The 21547-nt window shown below is 44.5% G+C and overlaps 2 protein-coding genes across 13 annotated transcripts in view; both read left to right on the forward strand.

Annotated features, from left to right (window-relative positions):
- Positions 1 to 21547, forward strand: part of dip2ca (disco-interacting protein 2 homolog Ca) — a 93360-nt gene that overhangs the window by 44470 nt on the left and 27343 nt on the right. For 5 of the 12 annotated variants that reach the window (XM_034298020.2, XM_034298023.2, XM_034298021.2 and 2 more), the window contains exons 2-10: positions 10323 to 10394; positions 13379 to 13489; positions 13817 to 13942; positions 14405 to 14650; positions 15977 to 16102; positions 19876 to 20010; positions 20302 to 20421; positions 20593 to 20790; positions 21281 to 21372. In XM_034298020.2, the coding sequence (XP_034153911.1) occupies positions 10323 to 10394; positions 13379 to 13489; positions 13817 to 13942; positions 14405 to 14650; positions 15977 to 16102; positions 19876 to 20010; positions 20302 to 20421; positions 20593 to 20790; positions 21281 to 21372 (1226 nt within the window). Of the gene's footprint in view, positions 1 to 7745; positions 9471 to 10322; positions 10395 to 13378; positions 13490 to 13816; positions 13943 to 14404; positions 14651 to 15976; positions 16103 to 19875; positions 20011 to 20301; positions 20422 to 20592; positions 20791 to 21280; positions 21373 to 21547 lie in introns of those variants that run through there. The other 7 variants (XM_034298024.2, XM_034298027.2, XM_053228151.1 and 4 more) reach the window with 4 other exon arrangements.
- On the forward strand, positions 1000 to 4201 carry LOC128317217 (keratin-associated protein 10-8-like). The gene has a single exon (XM_053228154.1). It carries the CDS (start codon positions 1337 to 1339, stop codon positions 1688 to 1690), a length of 354 nt encoding a protein of 117 aa, XP_053084129.1. The 5' UTR covers positions 1000 to 1336; the 3' UTR covers positions 1691 to 4201.

Genomic DNA, 21547 nt, shown 5'->3' on the forward strand with positions numbered 1-21547 from the left:
CAGCTCTGTGTGTTCTGCAGCTCTGTGTGTTCTACAGCTCTGTGCATACTGCAGCTCTGTGTTTACTGCAGCTGTGTGTATTCTGCAGCTCTGTGTGTTCTACAGCTCTGTGTATACTGCAGCTCTGTGTTTACTGCAGCTGTGTGTTCTGCAGGTCTGTGCATACTGCAGCTCTGTGTTTACTGCAGCTGTGTGTATTCTGCAGCTCTGTGTGTTCTACAGCTCTGTGTATACTGCAGCTCTGTGTGTTCTACAGCTCTGTGTATACTGCAGCTCTGTGTGTTCTGCAGCTCTGTGTATACTGCACCTCTGTGTATACTGCAGCTCTGTGTTCTACATCTCTGTGTATACTGCAGCTGTGTGTATTCTGCAGCTCTGTGTGTTCTACAGCTCTGTGTTCTACAGCAGCTCTGTGTTCTACAGCTCTGTGTTCTACAGCTCTGTGTATACTGCAGCTCTGTGTATACTGCAGCTCTGTGTTCTACAGCTCTGTGTATTCTGCAGCTCTGTGTATTCTGCAGCTCTGTGTATTCTGCAGCTCTGTTTTCTACAGCACTGTGTATACTGCAGCTCTGTGTATACTGCAGCTCTGTGTATTCTACAGCTCTGTGTGTTCTACAGCTCTGTGTTCTACAGCCGCTCTGTGTATACTGCAGCTCTGTGTTCTACAGCTCTGTGTATACTACAGCTCTGTGTATTCTGCATCTGTGTGTTCTACAGCTCTGTGTTCTACAGCAGCTCTGTGTATACTGCAGCTCTGTGTTCTACAGCTCTGTGTATACTACAGCTCTGTGTGTTCTACAGCTCTGTGTTCTACAGCTCTGTGTATACTACAGCTCTGTGTATACTGCTGCTCTGTGTATACTGCTGCTCTGTGTATACTGCAGCTCTGTGTTCTACAGCAGCTCTGTGTATTCTGAAGCTCTGTGTGTTCTACAGCTCTGTGTTCTACAGCTCTGTGTATACTACAGCTCTGTGTGTTCTACAGCTCTGTGTTCTACAGCTCTGTGTTCTACAGCTCTGTGTTCTACAGCAGCTCTGTGTATACTGCAGCTCTGTGTGTTCTACAGCTCTGTGTTCTACAGCTCTGTGTATTCTACAGCTCTGTGTTCTACAGCAGCTCTGTGTATTCTGAAGCTCTGTGTATTCTACAGCTCTGTGTTCTACAGCAGCTCTGTGTATTCTGAAGCTCTGTGTGTTCTACAGCTCTGTGTGTTCTACAGCTCTGTGTATACTGCAGCTCTGTGTATACTGCAGCTCTATATTCCCTTGTGCTATATTCCCGAGTCCAGTATTTCCCTATCCTGTATCCTGTATTCCCTTGTTCTATATTCCCATGTGCTGTATTCCCATGTGCTGTATTCCAGTGTGCTGTATTCCCGTGTGCTGTATTCCTATGTGCTGTATTCCTGTGTGTTGTATTCCTATGTATTGTGTACCCGTGTGCTGTATTCCCGTGTGTTGTATTCTTATGTGTTGTGTACCCGTGTGTTGTATTCCCGTGTGTTGTATTCCTGTGTGTTGTAATCCTGTGTGTTGTATTCCTGTGTGTTGTAATCCTGTGTGTTGTATTCCTGTGTGTTGTATTCCTGTGTGTTGTAATCCTGTGTGTTGTTTTCCTGTGGGTTGTGTTCAGGAGGATCAGACAGCAGTGCTGAATTGTGATGTTCTTATTAGGGCTTTAGTGTAAGGACAAGTGCTGCACACAAATCTACAGCTTTGCATGGTTATTTGCTTCTCCTTCTTGCTAAGTTACCATGTGAACCGAATTGGGATGTGTGGGTGGAGCTAAAAACAGCGCAGACCATTGATTGGTCCAACAGTCACACAGAATCATTTTCTAACAAATCACATTTCTACCTGAACAAAATCTTTCAGTAGTGTAGTGTCTGTCTGCTAAAATTACTCCTCCATCCTATTTTCTTGGATACAGTTATGTATTGGGAACACCCCCTACCGTCCACACAGACACACACACCACCGTTCACACACATCACTTGGCTGGGATGCGGCTCGTTCGATGTTCAGTGGAGAAGCTCCACTGTGTGTGTGCATAAGTCAGAAAGTGGGCATGGTTTCTGCCTGTCTGTTGGACCCAAAGTGACATTTTGTCATGACAGCGCAGTGTGAGAAATGTGGCACGCTTAAATAATCCAACATCTCCAAAAACTGCTGGTCCTCTAAATGCCTGATTATTATTACAGCATCTATAAAGTCAGAAGTACGTTCACACGCTCCTGGACTCGTCTCGTCTCTGTTCTCTCCATACAGATAAGAGATTTCTTTTCTCCTGATTTGTATCTCAAACTTTAATTTTCTGTCTTTTGACCTGTGAGTGTGTGTGTGTGTGTGTGTGTGGTGAAGAAGGTGTTCAGAGGAAAGCTGTGCTCTGTCTGCACTGTTAATTGGCTCCATTAGTCTCAGCAAGTGTTGGCACTTTGAAATACAGAAGTCACAGTAAAGAGCTATAAAGGAGAGAGAAAGAGAGAGAGACAGAGAAAGACAGAGAGAGAGAGAGATGGAAATAAACACACATATGAAATAAAGGTACTTTTCCCTTTTTGTCCATTCAGAAATTATGATGGATGTAACTTTTTCCCCTCGATTCTATCAGTTCTTTGGTAAAGAAAATCAGTCTGGATTCCACAATCGCTAGTAACTATACACAAATCTCCAAACTGCTGTTTCTGTGTAAAATATGTGAGAAAGTTGTTCTTATCACTGATAATCTTAACTAAACATTTCATTCCAGTTTCCCTTCCCAGCATGGTACTGAAACTTCTTGAAGTGAAATCACCTCAGCATGAGACAGAGACACTGGCACATTGTCCTCGTTCTCCTCGATCTTGGTGCATTTACAGTTTCAGATGGAGCACTGGGTTTTGCTTTCATGCTTCACTGGTTTCTTTAACTGAACATTCTGTAGCATTCAGGACTCACAAATTACGGAGTCATACGTCCCCATGTGGTGTTCCTCAGGGCTCAGCTCTGGGTCAGCGCTTATTTAACTCTCTGTGTCCTCCCCCTCGACAGCCTAATCAATAAATATAACATATTGATATTCTGTGGACACACGGCTCGACATGTCAGTCGTACCTGATAAGATTAAATTGATGAACTTAAGGAATCTAAACCCAGATGAGAGCATAGTGTTTTCTCTCAGCTCAACCGTGTGTGTGTCTGTGTGTGTGTGTCTGTGTGTGTGTGTGTGTGTGTGTCTGTGTGTGTCAGTACGAAAAGCTGCTGTTATTTGGTCTGTTATGTGGTTTATTGTGGTGTTTTCTAGTGTCCAGAACAAACCACTGTGATGATGCTGAGGTGAGTGAAGACACTGCAGGATGGCGCAGCGTGTATGTGTGTGTGTGTGTGTGTGTGTGTGTATGTGTATGCGTGTATATCTTTGATTTTGGCAGAAACTCAGTGACCTTGACAAGCTTTAGCTCCTCCTGCAGGGTCCTCTCATCCTCCAAGCTGCTGTCTCACACACACACACACAGACACACAGACACACACACACACACACAGACACACACACAAAACTGAGCTGAGAGAAAACACAGTCGGAATATTAACACCCGTCTCTCTCCCTGATGCTGCTGTTTCTCCTTACAGATGGAGCATAACTTGAATATCTGTAAATTTCTGCCCTTTTCACTATAATGCTATAAAAATATTGTTTTATTAATATACATTATTTTATTAATTTATACTATTTATTAATGTATACTGACACATTAAGTTACTTAAGTGTAACTATTTGTGTAACTATTTAACTAACAACCTAACAAATGAGAAGAAAAGCAATGCGGTGATGACCAATAGGAGTGTTACACATCTTTTCCACCAAAGTTAAATATTATCCCAGGTTTTTGATTCCACATATTGGTTCCTAGTCGCAGTTCCTGAACCAGGCGCTGCAATGCTCCAGCTCTGATGAAGTGAAATAAAACGTTGCTGGAGTTTTCATCGTACATAGACAGAAGTGATAATGAAGAGAAAATGTTTTCGATTTAATTCTGACACGAGGAGACAGTGATACACTTTATACACACTTTATGCATGAGACATTTTCATTTTGTAGATTATAATGTTGTGGTCAGATGTGAGGTTTAGCAGCTAACAGGAGTTTGTGCAGCCGTATCACGAGTCAGGTGCTAACAGGGTAACCTTGGTAGACAGCAAAAAATATGTGTTTGTGTTATTGAAGCCAAAAGTCATAAATTATTTATTTTTTTCAGATTCAAGCAGTGATTTTTAATCCATGTGTTAAATCTCAGCTTGTTAATCTGTTTACAGATTGTGGGTCTTGCTACATTTACATAGACACTACAGGAGCCTGGAAATAACTGCGCAGGGGAAATGGCCAAGATGGCCGCCAAGTGGACAGACTGTGGTCAGGTTCTGCTGTGTGTAGTAGCCGAGGAGAACTGAGTTCTGTGTGAAGGCCTCTTGTGTGTTCTCCATGTGTAAGCGATCACATTATCTCCACAGCCATCCTCCATGACAGGAGTATCCATGGAAACATGTGATGTCATTGGGCTCTGGTGCAAAAGGCTTTGATCTGTATCCAATAGTAAAGAGCTGGAGAGGAGCTGAAACGCAACCCTTCTGCTCAGAGTTTCTGTCTCACACTCAAACGATTCAACAGTGTGTAGAATAAAATTTACTTTTATGAGAATCTCACTGAAATAAACATATGGTCTTTTTAAATCAGACCAGAGCTAACACTACTTCTAATTTATACTCATTATCATGACATTTGTGTAGCATTTGACATAGTGACAGAGTGGGCGGGGCTGAGAGAGTGGGCGGGGCTGAGACAGTGGTGGGGCTGTGACAGAGTCAGTAGGACTTTTGGTACGAACATTTGAGAGATATATAATATTATATATTTATCTGTTTAATTATCTTTCATTGTCTTTTAGCAGGAAAAATGGAGCATGAATACAGACCAAGCCCAAGCTGTTACATTTATACTAATCATCATAATTACATTCCAACATGGTTATTATTTTCACAGATCTGCTTTAAAGGCATTCTGATGTAATGAAGTAATATTCAGCAGCCAGCCAATCAGAAAGCAGTATTTCCTGTGTGCATGGAGGCAGGGAGTGTCACTTGAGTACTGTGTGTCTGAGCTGCGGGTTCTGGTTCTTTATGAGTTGCTTGTTCTGGTTCTGTGTGAGTTGTGGGTTCTGGTTCTGTCTCATTATCAGCCCCATCCCTGCGGCATGGTGGAGTTCTCCTACACACTGCTCCTGATCTCTCTGTGCAGCTTGTCCTCCACCTGTTCATCACTTTAGTCATTTCACTCATCTGTTTGGTGACACAACCGTTGGCTGTAATAAAACAGGCTGACGTAGTGTGTGTGTGTGTGTGTGTGTGTGTGACTGTGCTCAGCCAGGTTCACTGATCTTTAGCTCTTCTCACCATCCACACTCTGAGTCTGGGTGGATGGTGAGATCAACAGATGTACGAGCCGTGTCATGTGACTGTAATTGTTTTATCGTTGGGATAATGGGTTCAGGAGTTGTAGTTGCTGTGGGGCATTGAGTTTCTTCAGCGTTCTCGCCAGTCGGATATTTACTACATTGCACCTCTGAAAAAGAAGCTTCTACTCCAACACCACGGTGACGAAATCGACTCCAGCCGCACTGTAATGTTTTTAATTTGATTGAAGGCAATCCAGTGCAGCGGAGCTTTATCGAACACTGGAAGACATGAAACCTCTCTGCCAACCTACCGCTTACAGAGAGAGAGAGACAGGGAGAGAGAGAGAGAGCGAAGCAGACAGAGACAGGGAGATGGATTTTCAGAGTGCTTATGCTCATTGCTCTCAGCGCTGGTCTGAATTTTTAGGGTTCTCTGCAGAACCTCAGTGATTTACAGTGGACCTTATGTTGCTGTACATTTTAAATGTGAACATTAACGAGTGGCTGTGATGTGAAAATGCACTCAGACTAATCACCTCTCAGCTCCAGCACAGGATCACGCCATCACTGCCATAACTACATCACATACTGCAGCTATGGTACAGGTGTGTTACAAAAGCATGTCATAAAGATATGTTATTAAGGTGTGTTATAAATGCATTGGAGAATGTCGAGCTACGGACTATCATCAATAAGAAAAGACTTTAAAAGAGGATAGTGTGTGTGTGTGTGTGTGTGTGTGGGGGGAGCTTCAGGCTGTACATCCTCTGTCCATGGTCACATCTGGATGGAGGAAGCTCTGTATGAAACAGGATTTAGATGGCTTTACCTCCCAGAAGTTTTTCTCAGCCCAGCGGTCATCGACGTGCTCGAGCTGCCAAACTGACTGAAGAAGACGCTTCTGTGAGAATCTGTCACTTTAACCAGCTAATCTAAATGCAAATGAGCGTTTTGGCGTTCTGCTCAGAGAAAGCAAAAATAACCGTATTTATGAAGAAGGATCTGTCCTTCCTCGAATGAGAGACAGGAAATGGAGACGAGCCTGATTCTTATTTATCTCAGAATGATGTGAGAGGATTAATCTCATTCAGCGGGTGGAATTCACACCCACGCTTACGTCGCACCCACTAACTCAATATCACATTTATATCAGGAAGATTCTATCTGTTCCTGTTCTGGTTCTCTGTCTGTCTCTGTCTCTGTCTCTCTTCTGTGCGGACATCTCAGCTTCAGGATGATGGACTTGTTCAAGGCAAACTGAAAACGAAAGGGGTGTCTGCTCGACATGGCAGAGTTATTGTGCGCAGTCAAACGTGGCGAGATGGCAATCTGTCATTTCTTCCCACACACTCGCTCAGTGGAGCAAAAAATCCCGTTGAATGTGACACACCTTTAGCAGGAGAATATGTATCTAATATGTTTAAATAAAAAAACAAAAAAATTCTGTATGTTGTATTCCCGTGTGCTGTATTCCCGTGTGCTGTATTCCAGTGTGCTGTATTCCCGTGTGCTGTATTCCAGTGTGCTGTATTCCCGTGTGCTGTATTCCCGTGTGCTGTATTCCCGTGTGCTGTATTCCCGTGTGCTGTATTTCCAGTGTGCTGTATTCCAGTGTGCTGTATTCCAGTGTGCTGTATTCCTGTGTGCTGTATTCCAGTGTGCTGTATTCCAGTGTGCTGTATTTCCAGTGTGCTGTATTCCCGTGTGCTGTATTCCCGTGTGCTGTATTCCCGTGTGCTGTATTCCAGTGTGCTGTATTCCAGTGTACTGTATTCCCGTGTGCTGTATTCCAGTGTGCTGTATTCCAGTGTACTGTATTCCCGTGTGCTGTATTCCCGTGTGCTGTATTCCAGTGTGCTGTATTCCAGTGTACTGTATTCCCGTGTGCTGTATTCCAGTGTGCTGTATTCCAGTGTACTGTATTCCCGTGTGCTGTATTCCCGTGTGCTGTATTCCAGTGTGCTGTATTCCAGTGTGCTGTATTCCCAGTGTGCTGTATTCCAGTGTGCTGTATTCCCAGTGTGCTGTATTCCCAGTGTGCTGTATTCCCAGTGTGCTGTATTCCCGTGTGCTGTATTCCCGTGTGCTGTATTTCCAGTGTGCTGTATTGCAGTGTGCTGTATTGCAGTGTGCTGTATTCCCGTGTGCTGTATTCCCGTGTGCTGTATTTCCAGTGTGCTGTATTGCAGTGTGCTGTATTGCAGTGTGCTGTATTCCAGTGTGCTGTATTCCAGTGTGCTGTATTCCCAGTGTGCTGTATTCCAGTGTGCTGTATTCCCAGTGTGCTGTATTCCCAGTGTGCTGTATTCCCAGTGTGCTGTATTCCCAGTGTGCTGTATTCCCGTGTGCTGTATTCCCGTGTGCTGTATTTCCAGTGTGCTGTATTGCAGTGTGCTGTATTGCAGTGTGCTGTATTCCCGTGTGCTGGAAAATGGCCGGGTGTTTGGTCAGTGATTAACACAGCTAGTTTGCAGGCAGAATGATTAACATGGCGTGTGTGTGATCTGTAACTGCCTGGTTTATCATACACACATTTCTCAATCCGCATATTTCAGAGCTGTCTTTGTGCAACACGCTTCAATTCATTTTCAACACAAAAGCCTGAAAACTGAGGAAGAATAATAATGTTAGGGACTACACTCTTACAGAAATCGTTGTTCAGAGAGTTTTACTGGTTAAAGAGGTTCTCCGTGGAGTTCAAGGGTTCTAGAAGTTCCTTGTTCCTTAGAGTGTCCAGATGAAAAGTTAATATTTATACTGCTGTTTCCGTCTTAAAGTGTTAATAGCGTGTTAGTTTATTCCTCACTGTTGCAGCTTGTTAACACATTAACACACGTAGTGCTGAGGTTTACACCTGAAAGTGATTTGGTACAAAACATTAGAGCCTCAGTCTCGGTTCTGTTATTGTGAAAACTGTGTATACTCTGGTTATAAAAATGGGTCTGAATCTGTGTGTGACTGACGTACAGCTTCTCTCCATCGCCTCATTGTGCTATTTTTGCTTTTAAACACTGAAAGCCAAAACATGCTGCATCACGGTGACTGATAACATGCTGACATTTACATTTAACTGGCAGATCACTTTGTCTCTTTAATATGAATATATGAGGAAAAATCATCCTCAAAACACACTCATGCGCGCACACACACACACACACACACACACACACACACAAACAGTGTCTTTGTGTGTCTTTTGTGTGTGTGTCTCTGCTGGAGCTTTGATGTTGAAGTTAAACTACACAGTGTTTAAACAAACTCATTTGCTGTACACTGAACAAACCTGCTCTCCTATTCAAAACACACACACACACACACACACTGTAATCATACTGTAATGTGAACCATGTGTGACTGAGACATTCTGTCCTGTTTCACTTTAGTGTGTGTTATTAATTACATTATGTTTATTATAGTGCGGCCAGTAACACACACACACACACACTTACTGTAACATGGCGCTGTGAATCTGTGCAGTGTGAGTGAGCTGATATTTAACCAAAAGTCAGTAATATACTACAGAACAGACTTTAAACATTCATAAACCTCATGATGTCGCTGTGTGGAAGACGAGATGTTTTTCTCTGCTCAGAGTGTTTATACCAGGGTTTATAACAGTGTTTATAGCAGTGTGTTGTCTGTCCACTGAAGATCCTGATCTCTTCTAAATCATTCAGGAGAAACTTAACCTTCTCCAGGATCTTGGTTCTTGGTCTTTCTTGAACCTCTCTGATGTTAGTGGTGTTGTTCTCTCAGCCGCTTCCGTCACTTCAGTGGACTCAGAGCTCCAGATGTGTACAGATGTAAGGAGCGGTGAGGGAGGAGAGACTTAGAGAAATGATGAGGAGGAGGTGAAGGTGGGCTGGATTCTCCTCCGAGGATGAACAGGAAATTTCACTAGTGAGGGACGTTTGAATGTCGGCGTGTGGGAGTGAGGAAGTGAATCATCCAGCTTCTTTTTTAAAACCTCTCCTCTTCTGTCTCATCCTGATTCATCTCCATCCTCATCTCCTCTGAGAAAAGCTCCAGAAAAACAGAGTGAGGTTCTCATCAGTCCTGAGGGATCAAACACCTGCATACACTCGTTGTTGATTATTAAGTTAAGTTAAAATGGTTAAAAGGTGGTTATTCATGCATTGAGAGTTCTGTCTCTGCCATGTTCGTTCTGCATCACATCGTCTCCTAATTTCCACCCAGATGAGAAAAGGGCTCATGGCTAATGTTTGGTGACAAGAGTCAAAGAGAAAAGTGCTGCTGCATTAAACATTACACATCACACATCATTTCTCACTCCACTTCCTCCTGAAATACAAGGTTCATTCATTCACACTCCTGATTTTAATGTCCAGTAAAAAACTAAAACAATAGTGTTCTGTGAGCGAGTTGTGCTCTGAGTCTCTTTGTAATCAGGTATTCAAACGAAACAATCTGACGTGTACATGAATTTAAACAGCTTTTCTAAACAGCACTAATTAACAACATGAACAAAAAACATTTCCTTTTGTTTTGAAAACTGACTTTTTATTCACCCATTTCCTGGTCACTGATATTTAGCTCAAATTTATGAGTCTCATGCAAAAGTAAAATCCACGTAAACGTCCTCCATCTTCATTTATTTGAACCCTAAATCACTTTTTATTCACTACATACTGGACCCTGCATAGTGCATTACATGATCAAAAGAACAACATTTCACACATTTTTGTTGTATTTTGAGGTCATCTGACAGTTTGCAGTCAGTGTTCTCTCTCTCTTCATGGAGATAAAAGTATTGGCACCCTCTGCTTCAGTTGGTTTACTTGCTGTGTCAATTTAATCATTTTTGGCAGCAGTGTGGTTTTGTGTGCTGAAATGTTCTGATGTTGGGTTATTTTTCTCTTTTCTTTACAGGTGATATCACACAGAAAGGTTATGAGAAGAAGAGAGCCAAACTGATCGGTGCTTATCTTCCACAGCCTCCAGGTAAAAATCTTCATGTTGTCCCTGGCAAGTGCTTCCTGTTTGGACTCGTCTGCTTCCTGTTTCCTGACAGGTTTAAAACCGGCCTGAGCACAGAGATGTTTATGTAGTGAAACATAGCGTGCAGACATTTTGGACAACTAAGACAAGAAATATGGCAAATTCTTCTGAGGTGCCTTGTGGTTGGCACTAGTTAAAGGAAAAGATGAAGTTTAATTTTAGATAAATGAGAAGCAAAGCAATGTGCTGATGACCAACATCAGTGAAGGGCATTGTTTCCAGCACAGTTAAATATTATCTGGGTTCTACTGGTTCCTAGTCATGGTTCCTGAACCAGGGCTGCTACGGCTTTGAAGAGTTTAATAAACAGAATTAAAACAGCACTGGTGTTTTAACGGTAAACTTTGTTGCTCTTTATTTTTATTGTAATGTCGTGGTCAGACAGGAGGTTCAGTCGATGTTCTGTAGCTACCTGTGGAGTTTGTGCTGCCATATCACACTATTCAGGTGCTACCAGTGTAACCATGGCAACCAACAGTAAGTCAAGAGAAATGTTCACTATCGACCAACATAGAGCAATTTTAGTGCCTAACCCTGACCCTAGATGAAAAATCACTGCCAGTGTAAACACAGGGTTACGCAGTGTGAACGCAGGGTTACACAGTGTAAACGCAGGGCTACGCAGTTTAAATGCAGGGTTACGCAGTGTAAACGCAGGGCTATGCAGTGTAAATGCAGGGTTACGCAGTGTAAACGCAGGGCTACGCAGTGTAAATGCAGGGTTATGCAGTGTAAACGCAGGGTTATGCAGTGTGAACACAGTGTGAACGCAGGGTTACACAGTGTGAACGCAGGGTTACGCAGTGTGAACACAGGGTTACACAGTGTAAACGCAGGGTTACGCAGTGTGAACACAGGGTTACGCAGTGTGAACACAGGGTTACGCAGTGTAAACGCAGGGTTACGCAGTGTGAACGCAGGGTTACGCAGTGTGAACACAGGGTTACGCAGTGTGAACACAGGGTTACGCAGTGTAAACGCAGGGTTACGCAGTGTAAACGCAGGGCTACGCAGTGTAAACGCAGGGTTATGCAGTGTGAACACAGTGTGAACACAGGGTTACACAGTGTGAACGCAGGGTTACGCAGTGTGTACACAGGGTTACACAGTGTAAACGCAGGGTTACGCAGTGTTAACACAGGGTTACGCAGTGTGAACACAGGGTTACACAGTGTAAACGCAGAGTTACGCAGTGTTAACACAGAGTTACGCAGTGTGAACACAGGGTTACACAGTGTAAACGCAGAGTTATGCAGTGTTAACACAGAGTTACGCAGTGTGAACACAGGGTTACACAGTGTGAACACAGGGTTACACAGTGTAAACGCAGAGTTAAGCAGTGTTAACACAGGGTTACGCAGTGTGAACGCAGGGTTACGCAGTGTGAACACAGGGTTACACAGTGTAAACGCAGAGTTAAGCAGTGTGAACACAGGGTTACACAGTGTGAACACAGGGTTACACAGTGTAAATGCAGGGTTACACAGTGTGGACACAGGGTTACGCAGTGTAAACGCAGGGTTACGCAGTGTTAACACAGGGTTACACAGTGTGAACACAGGGTTACGCAGTGTAAACGCAGGGTTACACAGTGTGTGAACACAGTGTGAACGCAGGGTTACGCAGTGTGAATGCAGGGTTACGCAGTGTAAATGCAGGGTTACACAGTGTAAATGCAGGGTTACGCAGTGTGGACACAGTGTGAACGCAGGGTTACACAGTGTGAACGCAGGGTTACGCAGTGTGAACACAGGGTTACACAGTGTAAATGCAGGGTTACACAGTGTAAATGCAGGGTTACGCAGTGTGGACACAGGGTTACACAGTGTGAACACAGGGTTACACAGTGTAAATGCAGGGTTACACAGTGTGAACACAGGGTTACACAGTGTAAATGCAGGGTTACACAGTGTAAATGCAGGGTTACACAGTGTAAATGCAGGGTTACACAGTGTGAACACAGGGTTACGCAGTGTGAACACAGGGTTACGCAGTGTGAACACAGGGTTACGCAGTGTGAACACAGGGTTACGCAGTGTAAACGCAGGGTTACACAGGGTTATGCAGTGCGAATGGAGGGTTATGGAGAGTGAGCGCAGTGTGTGTGTGTGTGTGTCTGTCTGTCTGTCTTTCTGTCTGTCTGCTCTGTTGATGCAAACTGCATTTGTCACCATGGCAACAGGCAGCCTGTGTCTGGTTGTGAGTAAAATATGACATCATGGCTGCAGCTCGGTGTGTTTGTAAATGTGTGTGTGTGCGTGTATATGTGTGTAAAAGCACTGTTATGGTTCACATGAAATTGCCGGTCGAAGGTGTAACACTTGAATCAGATTCTGTCCTGTTTGTTTTTGTTTTTGCAGCATGCATGTCTACAATACTACACACACACACACACACACACAGAGTGCCTCAGCATGCGGGCATTTTGCTTCTTCTAAAATCTTCTTAGAGCTTCAGGTGGAGCTGTTTACTTTTCTTGCTGTAGCTCTAAACTGTGAATCTCAGAGGTGAAAAGTATTGGCACCCATGGTGAGGTCAGGATCAAGGTCGCACTGATTCCTCCTGTCTTTCAGACGAAACCTGGCCATTGTGACGATACGATTCTTCTACTGCAGTCAGTCCTCTGTACACGTGGACTGAACTCTGACTCTCACTGTGTGTGTGGAATATCCAGGACTGGAACAGCACATGCTGAAATTTATCTTTAGTTCCACAATTGTGTAGCTGGAACACTGGACTGGTTCCAATCTTTCCACACCACCCAGGTTTCACCAGGCAAAAATGCAGAATTTTTTTCACTCAGAAATACGTTGGAGTAAAGAAAATATATGTTTGGATTTCTGTTTTACACTGGCTGTAATGATCGTGTCATCGTTACCATGGAGACCCCAGCTGTATAATTCACAGTTTCTCTCTCTGATATTCAGGGCTGGACGTGTCAATGGCACACGAGCGCAGACCCCCCATGGTTCCTTCTTCTGCCTCCCGTTACCACCGCAGACGTTCCTCAGGAACCCGGGACGAACGTTACAGATCAGGTGAGTCAGCAGCCATGTTCTCTACAGCTGACCACAGCTGCATTGTTAAAGTCACACTGAACATTTTACATCATTATCAATATTTGTTTAGAATGGTTTAATGATAGAAAAAGGCAATATAGAGTTATTTCTATACTTTTATCCAAATACCAGGTTATATGAACATTCTGACAGGCTTTAAATAAAAGTCCCTTTTAGAAAGTGTGTATGGAGTTTCTGCTTCACTCACACACACACACACACACACATAAAATGAACAGTTGATGGTGTGTAAGAGAATGCAGAAGGCCTTTATTGTGTGTGTGTGTGTGTGTGTGTGTGTTGCAGACGTTCACACTGAAGCAGTTCAGGCTGCTCTCGCTAAACACAAAGAGAGGAAGGTGGCTGTGCCGATGCCATCCAAACGCCGCTCGCTGGTGGTACAGACTTCCATGGATGCCTACACACCTCCAGGTGAGTCTCAGCCCCGCTCCTTATCTGACACACACACACACATACACACACACACATACACACACAGTAAAGGCCTTTTCCCACTGCACACAGTACCCCACAAAACTGAAATGGCCAAAAGATCCAGCTGTTTGACTTTGGTATCAACAAGAACAAATGGTACTCAGGGCGGGGCTAGCAGTACACATACTGCACCCCACACACACACACACACACACACCAAGAAACCAAGAATAAAAAACACACAGTAGTCTGGGTTTGTTGTGTTTTTCCTCCTGCACAGAGATTTATGTTTAATTTGACAATTTGACTGTTGTCACAGAACTATGTGATGAGCTAGAATTCTGAGTACCGTTAGTTCTTGTCAGGGCCAGTTCTGGTTGTGACAGTGCAGTGGGAAATGCTTCTCCTCAGTGTCGTGTCTGGTGTGAGCGCAGTGTGGGTGTGAGTGACTCTCACTAGGCCTCTCCCCGCTCTCGTCTCTGCCCCCGCTGACAGACACGTCGTCTGGCTCGGAGGAGGAGGGGCTTCATGGCGAGGGCACGCCCACCTCCAGCCAGGGTAGCGCCAGCATGGAGCACTGGATCAGCCGTGCCATCCACCACGGCTCCACCACCTCATCCTCATCCTCGTCCACGCAGAGTGGAGGGAGCGGCGCCGCCAGCCGTCTTGCAGATGTCCTCGCCCAGACGCATGTGGGCAAACCAGGTAACTACCACACCTTTGTCTTCCCCCTCCTCCTCTCCGTCTTCTTCTTTTTCTTCTTCTTCATCCTCCTCCTCCTCTTTCTCCTATTCTACCCCTTCCTCTTCTACTTCTTCTTTTTCCTCTTCCTCATCTTTCTCTTCTTTCTTCTCCTCTTCTTCCTCTTCCTCCTGTTACAATCTACACTTGAACACTACTTTGACCATTGCTGTTGTCTCTGTCTGCTTTTCGTCCTCTTCTGTTTCCTCTGTCTCTGTGTCTCTCGAGCAGGTTCATCAGCCAGTGCTGTTAGCAGTTAGCCATTAGCAGTTAGTTGTTAGCTGTTGGCCTCTGATATGTGACACCAGCACAGACGTACAGGAGGAAAAATGCACTCTGAGAGACTGCTCTGTGAATAAATTTACCGTGTGCTGTGCAGATGTTAAATCAATCGAGGCAGCTCATTTTAAATGTAAACACGCAGCTCAGTAGGAAGTGCACAGACACACACACACACACACACACACGGAGACAGTGAGACCGGAAGAGCAGTTTATAGGGAAACAATGTGTTCCTGTGCAAGGCCGCATGCTTATGGGCTGTGTTTAAATGACTAAATGTAGTGCATTAGGCAGATCTCCACTTCAGGAACCTTTTAGCTTCATTTCCACTTCAGGAACTGTACTGTATGCTGCTGATGGGAACAACACAAGCTTAAAGAATAACCAACACTTTTGAATGGCCACAAAACTCTTCTAATGACACATAACGGGCAGCAAGATCAGACTCTGCACATGAAATTATACCTCACAGCTGTTCTCACAGCTGCTGTTAGAACCGACATTAAGTTGTTTTAATATTCACATGACAAAGCAACACAGTAAAGAACAGTAGAACTTCAGTGTGAACTTGTGTGTGTTCTCTGTGTGTTATTAAACACTCGTTCCATCTGAAGGTCATGGTTCCTGCAGTAAAAAGACAAACCAGTAACTGTGGAGCTTTTGTTCTGGAGAGTCTGGGTGAGTGTGGGGTGTGTATGTGGGGTGTGTGTGTGTGTGGGGTGTGTGTGTGGGGTGTGTGTGTGTGTGGGGTGTGTGTGTGTGTGTGTGTGTGTGTGTGTGTGTGGGGGGGGGGGGGGTTAAATGAAATTATAGGTGCATATACGTGTTTAAACCTCCTCATGTATGACGCCTGAATCGTTCCCATCCTCGTATGAGCCATGCTGGAGGAATTATGTCATTGTCTGAGCTCCTGCTGTCCTCCTGTCCATCCTGTGGCCGGTGAGCAACTCGTCATTGGCTCTAAGGTTCTAAGGTTCTAAGGTTCTGGTTCTCTCCCCAACAAATCCAGGGCCGATCGCTCACCTCTCTCTGAAAAGGAAAACAATGCTCGGTGTAGCTGAGAATGGAAACTCGCTGCGTCGCTCCTGTGAGTTCGGGTCTGATCTCCTCTGGCCGCCACCCCTCGAGTCGGATGGTCAGTATGCCATGCCCACCTTCTCACCCCAACACACATTGACCCCCTCCCCAACACACACCTCCATCCATCTCCATCCTGGACAATGTTTGTGTGTGTGTGTGTGTGTGTGCGTGTGCGTGTATGCTCTCATTTTGTGTTTCACGTTTGCTGTGTGTTTGTGGAAAATTCTGGACATTATTCTACACACTGATGTGTGTAGAATACACTCGGTGTGTGTCTCAGACTCAGTGTATGTCTCAGCATCAGACTCTGTGTGTGTCTCAGACTTAGTGTGTGTATCAGACTCAGTGTGTGTCTCAATGTCACACTTGGTGTGTGTCAGTGTCAGACTCAGTGTGTGTCTCAATGTCACACTTGGTGTGTGTCAGTGTCAGACTCAGTGTGTGTCTCAGTGTCAGACTTAGTGTATGTCTCAGCAACAGACGCAGTGTGAGTATCAGACTCAGTGTGTCTCAGTGTCAGATGCAGTGTGTGTTTCAGTGTCAGACTCAGTGTGTGTCTCAGACTTGTTGTGTCTCAATCAGACTCAGTGTGTGTCTCAGTGTCAAACTTGGTGTGTGTCTCAGTATCAGACTCAGTGTGTGTCTGAGACTCGTTGTCGGTGTCAGTATCAGACTTAGTCTGTTTCAGACTAAGTGTGTGTCTGAGACTCAGTGTCAGACTCAGTGTGTGTCTCAGTTACAGACACAGTGTGTGTCTCAGACTTGGTGTGTGTTTCAGTGTCAGACTCAGTGTGTCTCAGTCTCAGTGTGTGTTTCAGTGTCAGACTCAGTGTGAGTCTCAGTGTGAGAATCAGTGTGTCTCAGAGTCAGACTCAGTGTATGTCTGAGACTGTGTCTCAGACTCAGTGTATGTTTCAGTGTCAGACACAGTGTGTGTCTCAGACTTGGTGTGTGTCTCAGAGTCAGACTCAGTGTGTCTCAGTCTCAGTGTGTGTTTCAGTGTCAGACACAGTGTGTGTCTCAGACTTGGTGTGTGTCTCAGAGTCAGACTCAGTGTGTCTCAGACTCAGTGTATGTTTCAGTGTCAGACACAGTGTGTGTCTCAGACTTGGTGTGTGTCTCAGAGTCAGACTCAGTGTGTCTCAGTCTCAGTGTGTGTCTCAGAGTCAGACTCAGTGTGTCTCAGTCTCAGTGTGTGTTTCAGTGTCAGAGTCAGTGTGTGTCTCAGACTCAGTGTGTGTCTCAGACTCTGTGTGTCTCGGTGTCAGACTCAGTGTGTGTCTCAGACTCGGTGTGTGTTTCAGTGTCAGACTCAGTGTGTGTTTCAGTGTCAGACTCAGTGTGTGTCTCAGACTCAGTGTGTGTCTCAGTCTCAGTGTCAGACTCAGTGTGTTTCTCAGTCTCAGTGTGTGTCTCAGTGTCAGTCTCAGTGTGTGTCTCAGTGTCAGACTCAGTGTGTTTCTCAGACTCAGTGTGTGTCTCAGTGTCAGACTCAGTGTGTGTCTCAGACTCAGTGTGTGTCTCAGACTCAGTGTGTGTCTCAGACTCTGTGTGTCTCAGTGTCAGACTCAGTGTGTGTCTCAGACTCAGTGTGTGTTTCAGTGTCAGACTCAGTGTGTGTCTCAGTGTCAGACTCAGTGTGTGTCTCAGACTCAGTGTGTGTCTCAGACTCAGTGTGTGTCTCAGACTCTGTGTGTCTCAGTGTCAGACTCAGTGTGTGTCTCAGACTCAGTGTGTTTCAGCGTCAGACTCAGTGTGTGTCTCAGACTCAGTGTGTGTTTCAGTGTCAGACTCAGTGTGTGTGTCAGACTCAGTGTGTGTGTCAGACTCAGTGTGTGTTTTAGTATCAGACTCAGTGTGTGTTTCAGTGTCAGACTCAGTGTGTGTGTCAGACTCAGTGTGTGTTATAGTATCAGACTCAGTGTGTGTTTCAGTGTCAGACTCAGTGTGTGTTTCAGTGTCAGACTCAGTGTGTGCCTCAGACTCAGTGTGTGTTTCAGTGTCAGACTCAGTGTGTGTTTCAGTGTCAGACTCAGTGTGTGTGTCAGACTCAGTGTGTGTTTTAGTATCAGACTCAGTGTGTGTTTCAGTGTCAGACTCAGTGTGTGTTTCAGTGTCAGACTCAGTGTGTGTTTAAACCCAGTCATAAAGCCCTTCCACTCTTCCACTCTGAAGCCGTTGTACCACATGATATAGAATTTGAGGCTCTCTAGCTCTCCTTGCTGGGTTCCATGGACTGCTTGCAGCCTGATGAGAAATCATTAGCACCTGCGTCACTGTGAGTGTGTGTATGTGTGTGAGAATGGTTATTTTGGGTGTGTTACATAAGCAGAGATGCTGTTTGGTGTTTCCTTTAGTCACTGTTGCTGATCAGCTTGAGTTAGTGTAGAGGTAATATGAGGTGTGTGTGTGTAGTCTGTACACTTTTTCAGTCACGCTCTCAGACAGATTCCACCTCCGTATGTCTGGCTTGACTGTCCTTCTCTGCGTAACTGCAGTGGCTGTGACTCACTTCTGTGACTAATGCACACGTTTTTATTAAACATTTCATCCAAATCGAGAAACACTGCTGAATTGAGGACCTGCAGAACGCAATTACATCAACATTGATCCAATCAAGATACACAGCTGTAATTCCCAATCACGCAAAACTGAGATCAGATCAGATCAGGTTCTGCTGTTATTTAGTAAGGCATAACATTTACGCGCATTTATTTATAATGAAACTTAAATGCAGTTGAGGGAAACAAAAACCTCAGAGCTGCTTCATGATTTATATCGCAGGATTCTTCTTGTGTGGCTCCATAAAAGTTCGGACTTTAAACACCTGATAATGTAGATAATGAAATTCAGAAAACAGTGAAAACCAAAGAAAGTAGTGATGCCTTGTTTTCAAAGAAATATAGACTCAAAACAAGATTTATCTCAAAACAAGGCTAATAGGTAATTAATGAAGCTACTCTAATGCAAATGTTTCATTATACAATTAATGTTCAAAATGAAAAAGAGAACTAAAAAATCTGTACATTTTATAAATCAGTCTGGATAAAACAGGATTTTTTATAAGATAATGCTGTGAGATTGACTCTTGTTTAGATTTTCATTGTGATTTGCTCCAAAAGCTGAAATTACTGCTCATCCACACTGTCCTGAGTTCGCTGATCAGGCCGTAATTGAGCGTGTTTACTGTCAGGCGCACTGCGACAGTTTATGAGCTCACTGAGGGTCTCATTCAACAGGCTGCCCCCTGAACCCCCCCCCCCCCCCCCCCAAATACACACACCATCATCATCAGTTTTTGAAAAACACATTGCCGTAAAGACGATGTGCTGACTGACCTGCAGACAGCGCTGACATCGTAACCACACCAGCAGCACTTTGTCCTGTGCCAGTAATCACCGATGTGACAGAAACCGCAGCTCTGGAGGAGCTCTTTACTGCATCACAGGGACAAGAGAGAGATGAATGGTGAATAAGCTGACACGCACACACACGCACACACACTAGGATTTACAGCTAAAGGGAGAGTGAGAATAAAACCCACAGAGAATGGAAATAAAAGAGACTGTAATTACAAAGAGGAGGGAAAAAGGCTCTCCTCAGTGTCCTCTATCTCCTCTCCATCCACCTGTTCTCAGAAAAACTCAGTTCTCCATCACCAGCTCTATCTGCTCCATCTCTTCCTCCACCTCCCAATCTCTCTCATCCATCTCCTCCTCCATCACCACGTCCAGTCATCTTTCTTTTCTCTACTGAACAGTGTGTCGAGTGTCTCCCACCGTCACTGTTGCTGTCACCTCTGACTCTCTGTTCCTCCTGCAATCACAGAGAACCACTCGGCCCCTCCAGATGTCACCACCTACACCTCAGAGCTCCCAGCACAGGTGGAAAGACCGCAGGTGTCCACTGTTCCCCGCACCACCCAGAAGTATGGCAATGCTGAGCTCATGGAGACTGGTGATGGTGAGGCTAAGTGTGTGTGCATGTGTGTGTGTGAGAGCTCTCTCTGATAGATCCTCAGAGATTAGATCATGAGTGAGAGCACTGATCTGCTTCCTTTATGATGACTGCATTTTCTCCCCAGGGGTCGACTCGGGCTTCTGCGTCTGACACGAGCATTAATCAGTAACATTCATAAAAGTGTTTTGTTTGGAAGGACATAAAAATGAAATAATAGTGCAATCAAGACTTTTCTTAACACTCTGTCTGTTTAATGTGTTTTAACGTGTGTGTCTATGTGTGTGTTATCTTCAGGGGTCCCAGTCAGCAGTCGAGTCTCTGCCAAGATCCAGCAGCTGGTAAACACTCTGAAGCAGCCGAGACGGCCTCCACTGCGCGAGTTTTTTGTTGATGATTTTGAGGAGCTTCTTGAGGGTGAGCTCGTGGTCTTCTCTGACCTTCTGCATTTTCAGCATGCTTCCTGCACTGTCTGACATGTTCTGGCTTGTTAGACGATCTAAAAATAGTCCCACCTCGAGCAGGTTGATTAAGCTCAGGCTTCTAAATATAGAAGAATTATAATCAGTTCTGTGTTGACTGGTGCAGTCCAGCAGCCCGACCCAAACCAGCCCCGGCCTGAGGGCGCGCAGATGATGACCATGAGAGGAGAGCAGCTTGGAGTGGTGACCAACTGGCCTCCATCACTAGAGGCGGCACTGCAGCGATGGGGAACCATCTCCCCTAAAGCCCCCTGTCTCACCACTATGGACACTAACGGCAAGCCCCTCTATGTCCTCACGTACGGTAAGACCACTGAGTACATCCTCCACTGAAAAATAACAAAAATCAAGACACCGTTCGTGTTTATTGGTATTGGTTAATATGAATTGCTTATTTACTGTACTTATATTTCTGTATACTTTACTGATAATACTGTAATATTTTTACTTGCATTCATATCCTCTGTGTGAGTGATGCTTGAATTTCATTATTATTATTATTATTATTATTATTGTATCTGAATTTGTGCAGTTTTTGAGTGATATGCTCAGCTTCAGGTAACTGAACTGTGAAGCATTTTATATTTATATTTGTGTTATTATCTTTCTCTTCTTTTCTTTAGATCATGTGTTGAATGTTTTTGTTCTTCTGGAGAACTGTTTTCAGTTTTTAATCTAGACATAAAGGGAGATGGGAAAAAAGCACTCTAGGTATGTTGGACATATCTGATGTTTTGTTCAGAGTATAATGTGTGTGTGTGTGTGTGTGTGCGTGTGTGTGATCTGTATTACAGGGAAATTGTGGTCACGCAGCATCAAAGTTGCCTACAACATCCTGCACAAACTGGGGACCAAACAGGAGCCCATGGTGCGGCCGGGAGACCGGGTGAGTCGCAGACTGACTGCTGGCATTCACATTGAGGCTGTTTATTTACGGCTTATCATCAGGTCGAATCCTCCAACACCTGATCAGTTTTAGTTGCTTAATTTTAGTTGTTAGTCGTGTTTTCTATCAGCTCACACCTCATTATGGTAAAAGACATTATTAGAGTAATTTTTTC

This window comes from Pangasianodon hypophthalmus, chromosome 22 (genome assembly GCF_027358585.1).
Source record: "Pangasianodon hypophthalmus isolate fPanHyp1 chromosome 22, fPanHyp1.pri, whole genome shotgun sequence".
Classification (NCBI taxonomy): Eukaryota; Metazoa; Chordata; class Actinopteri; order Siluriformes; family Pangasiidae; genus Pangasianodon; species Pangasianodon hypophthalmus.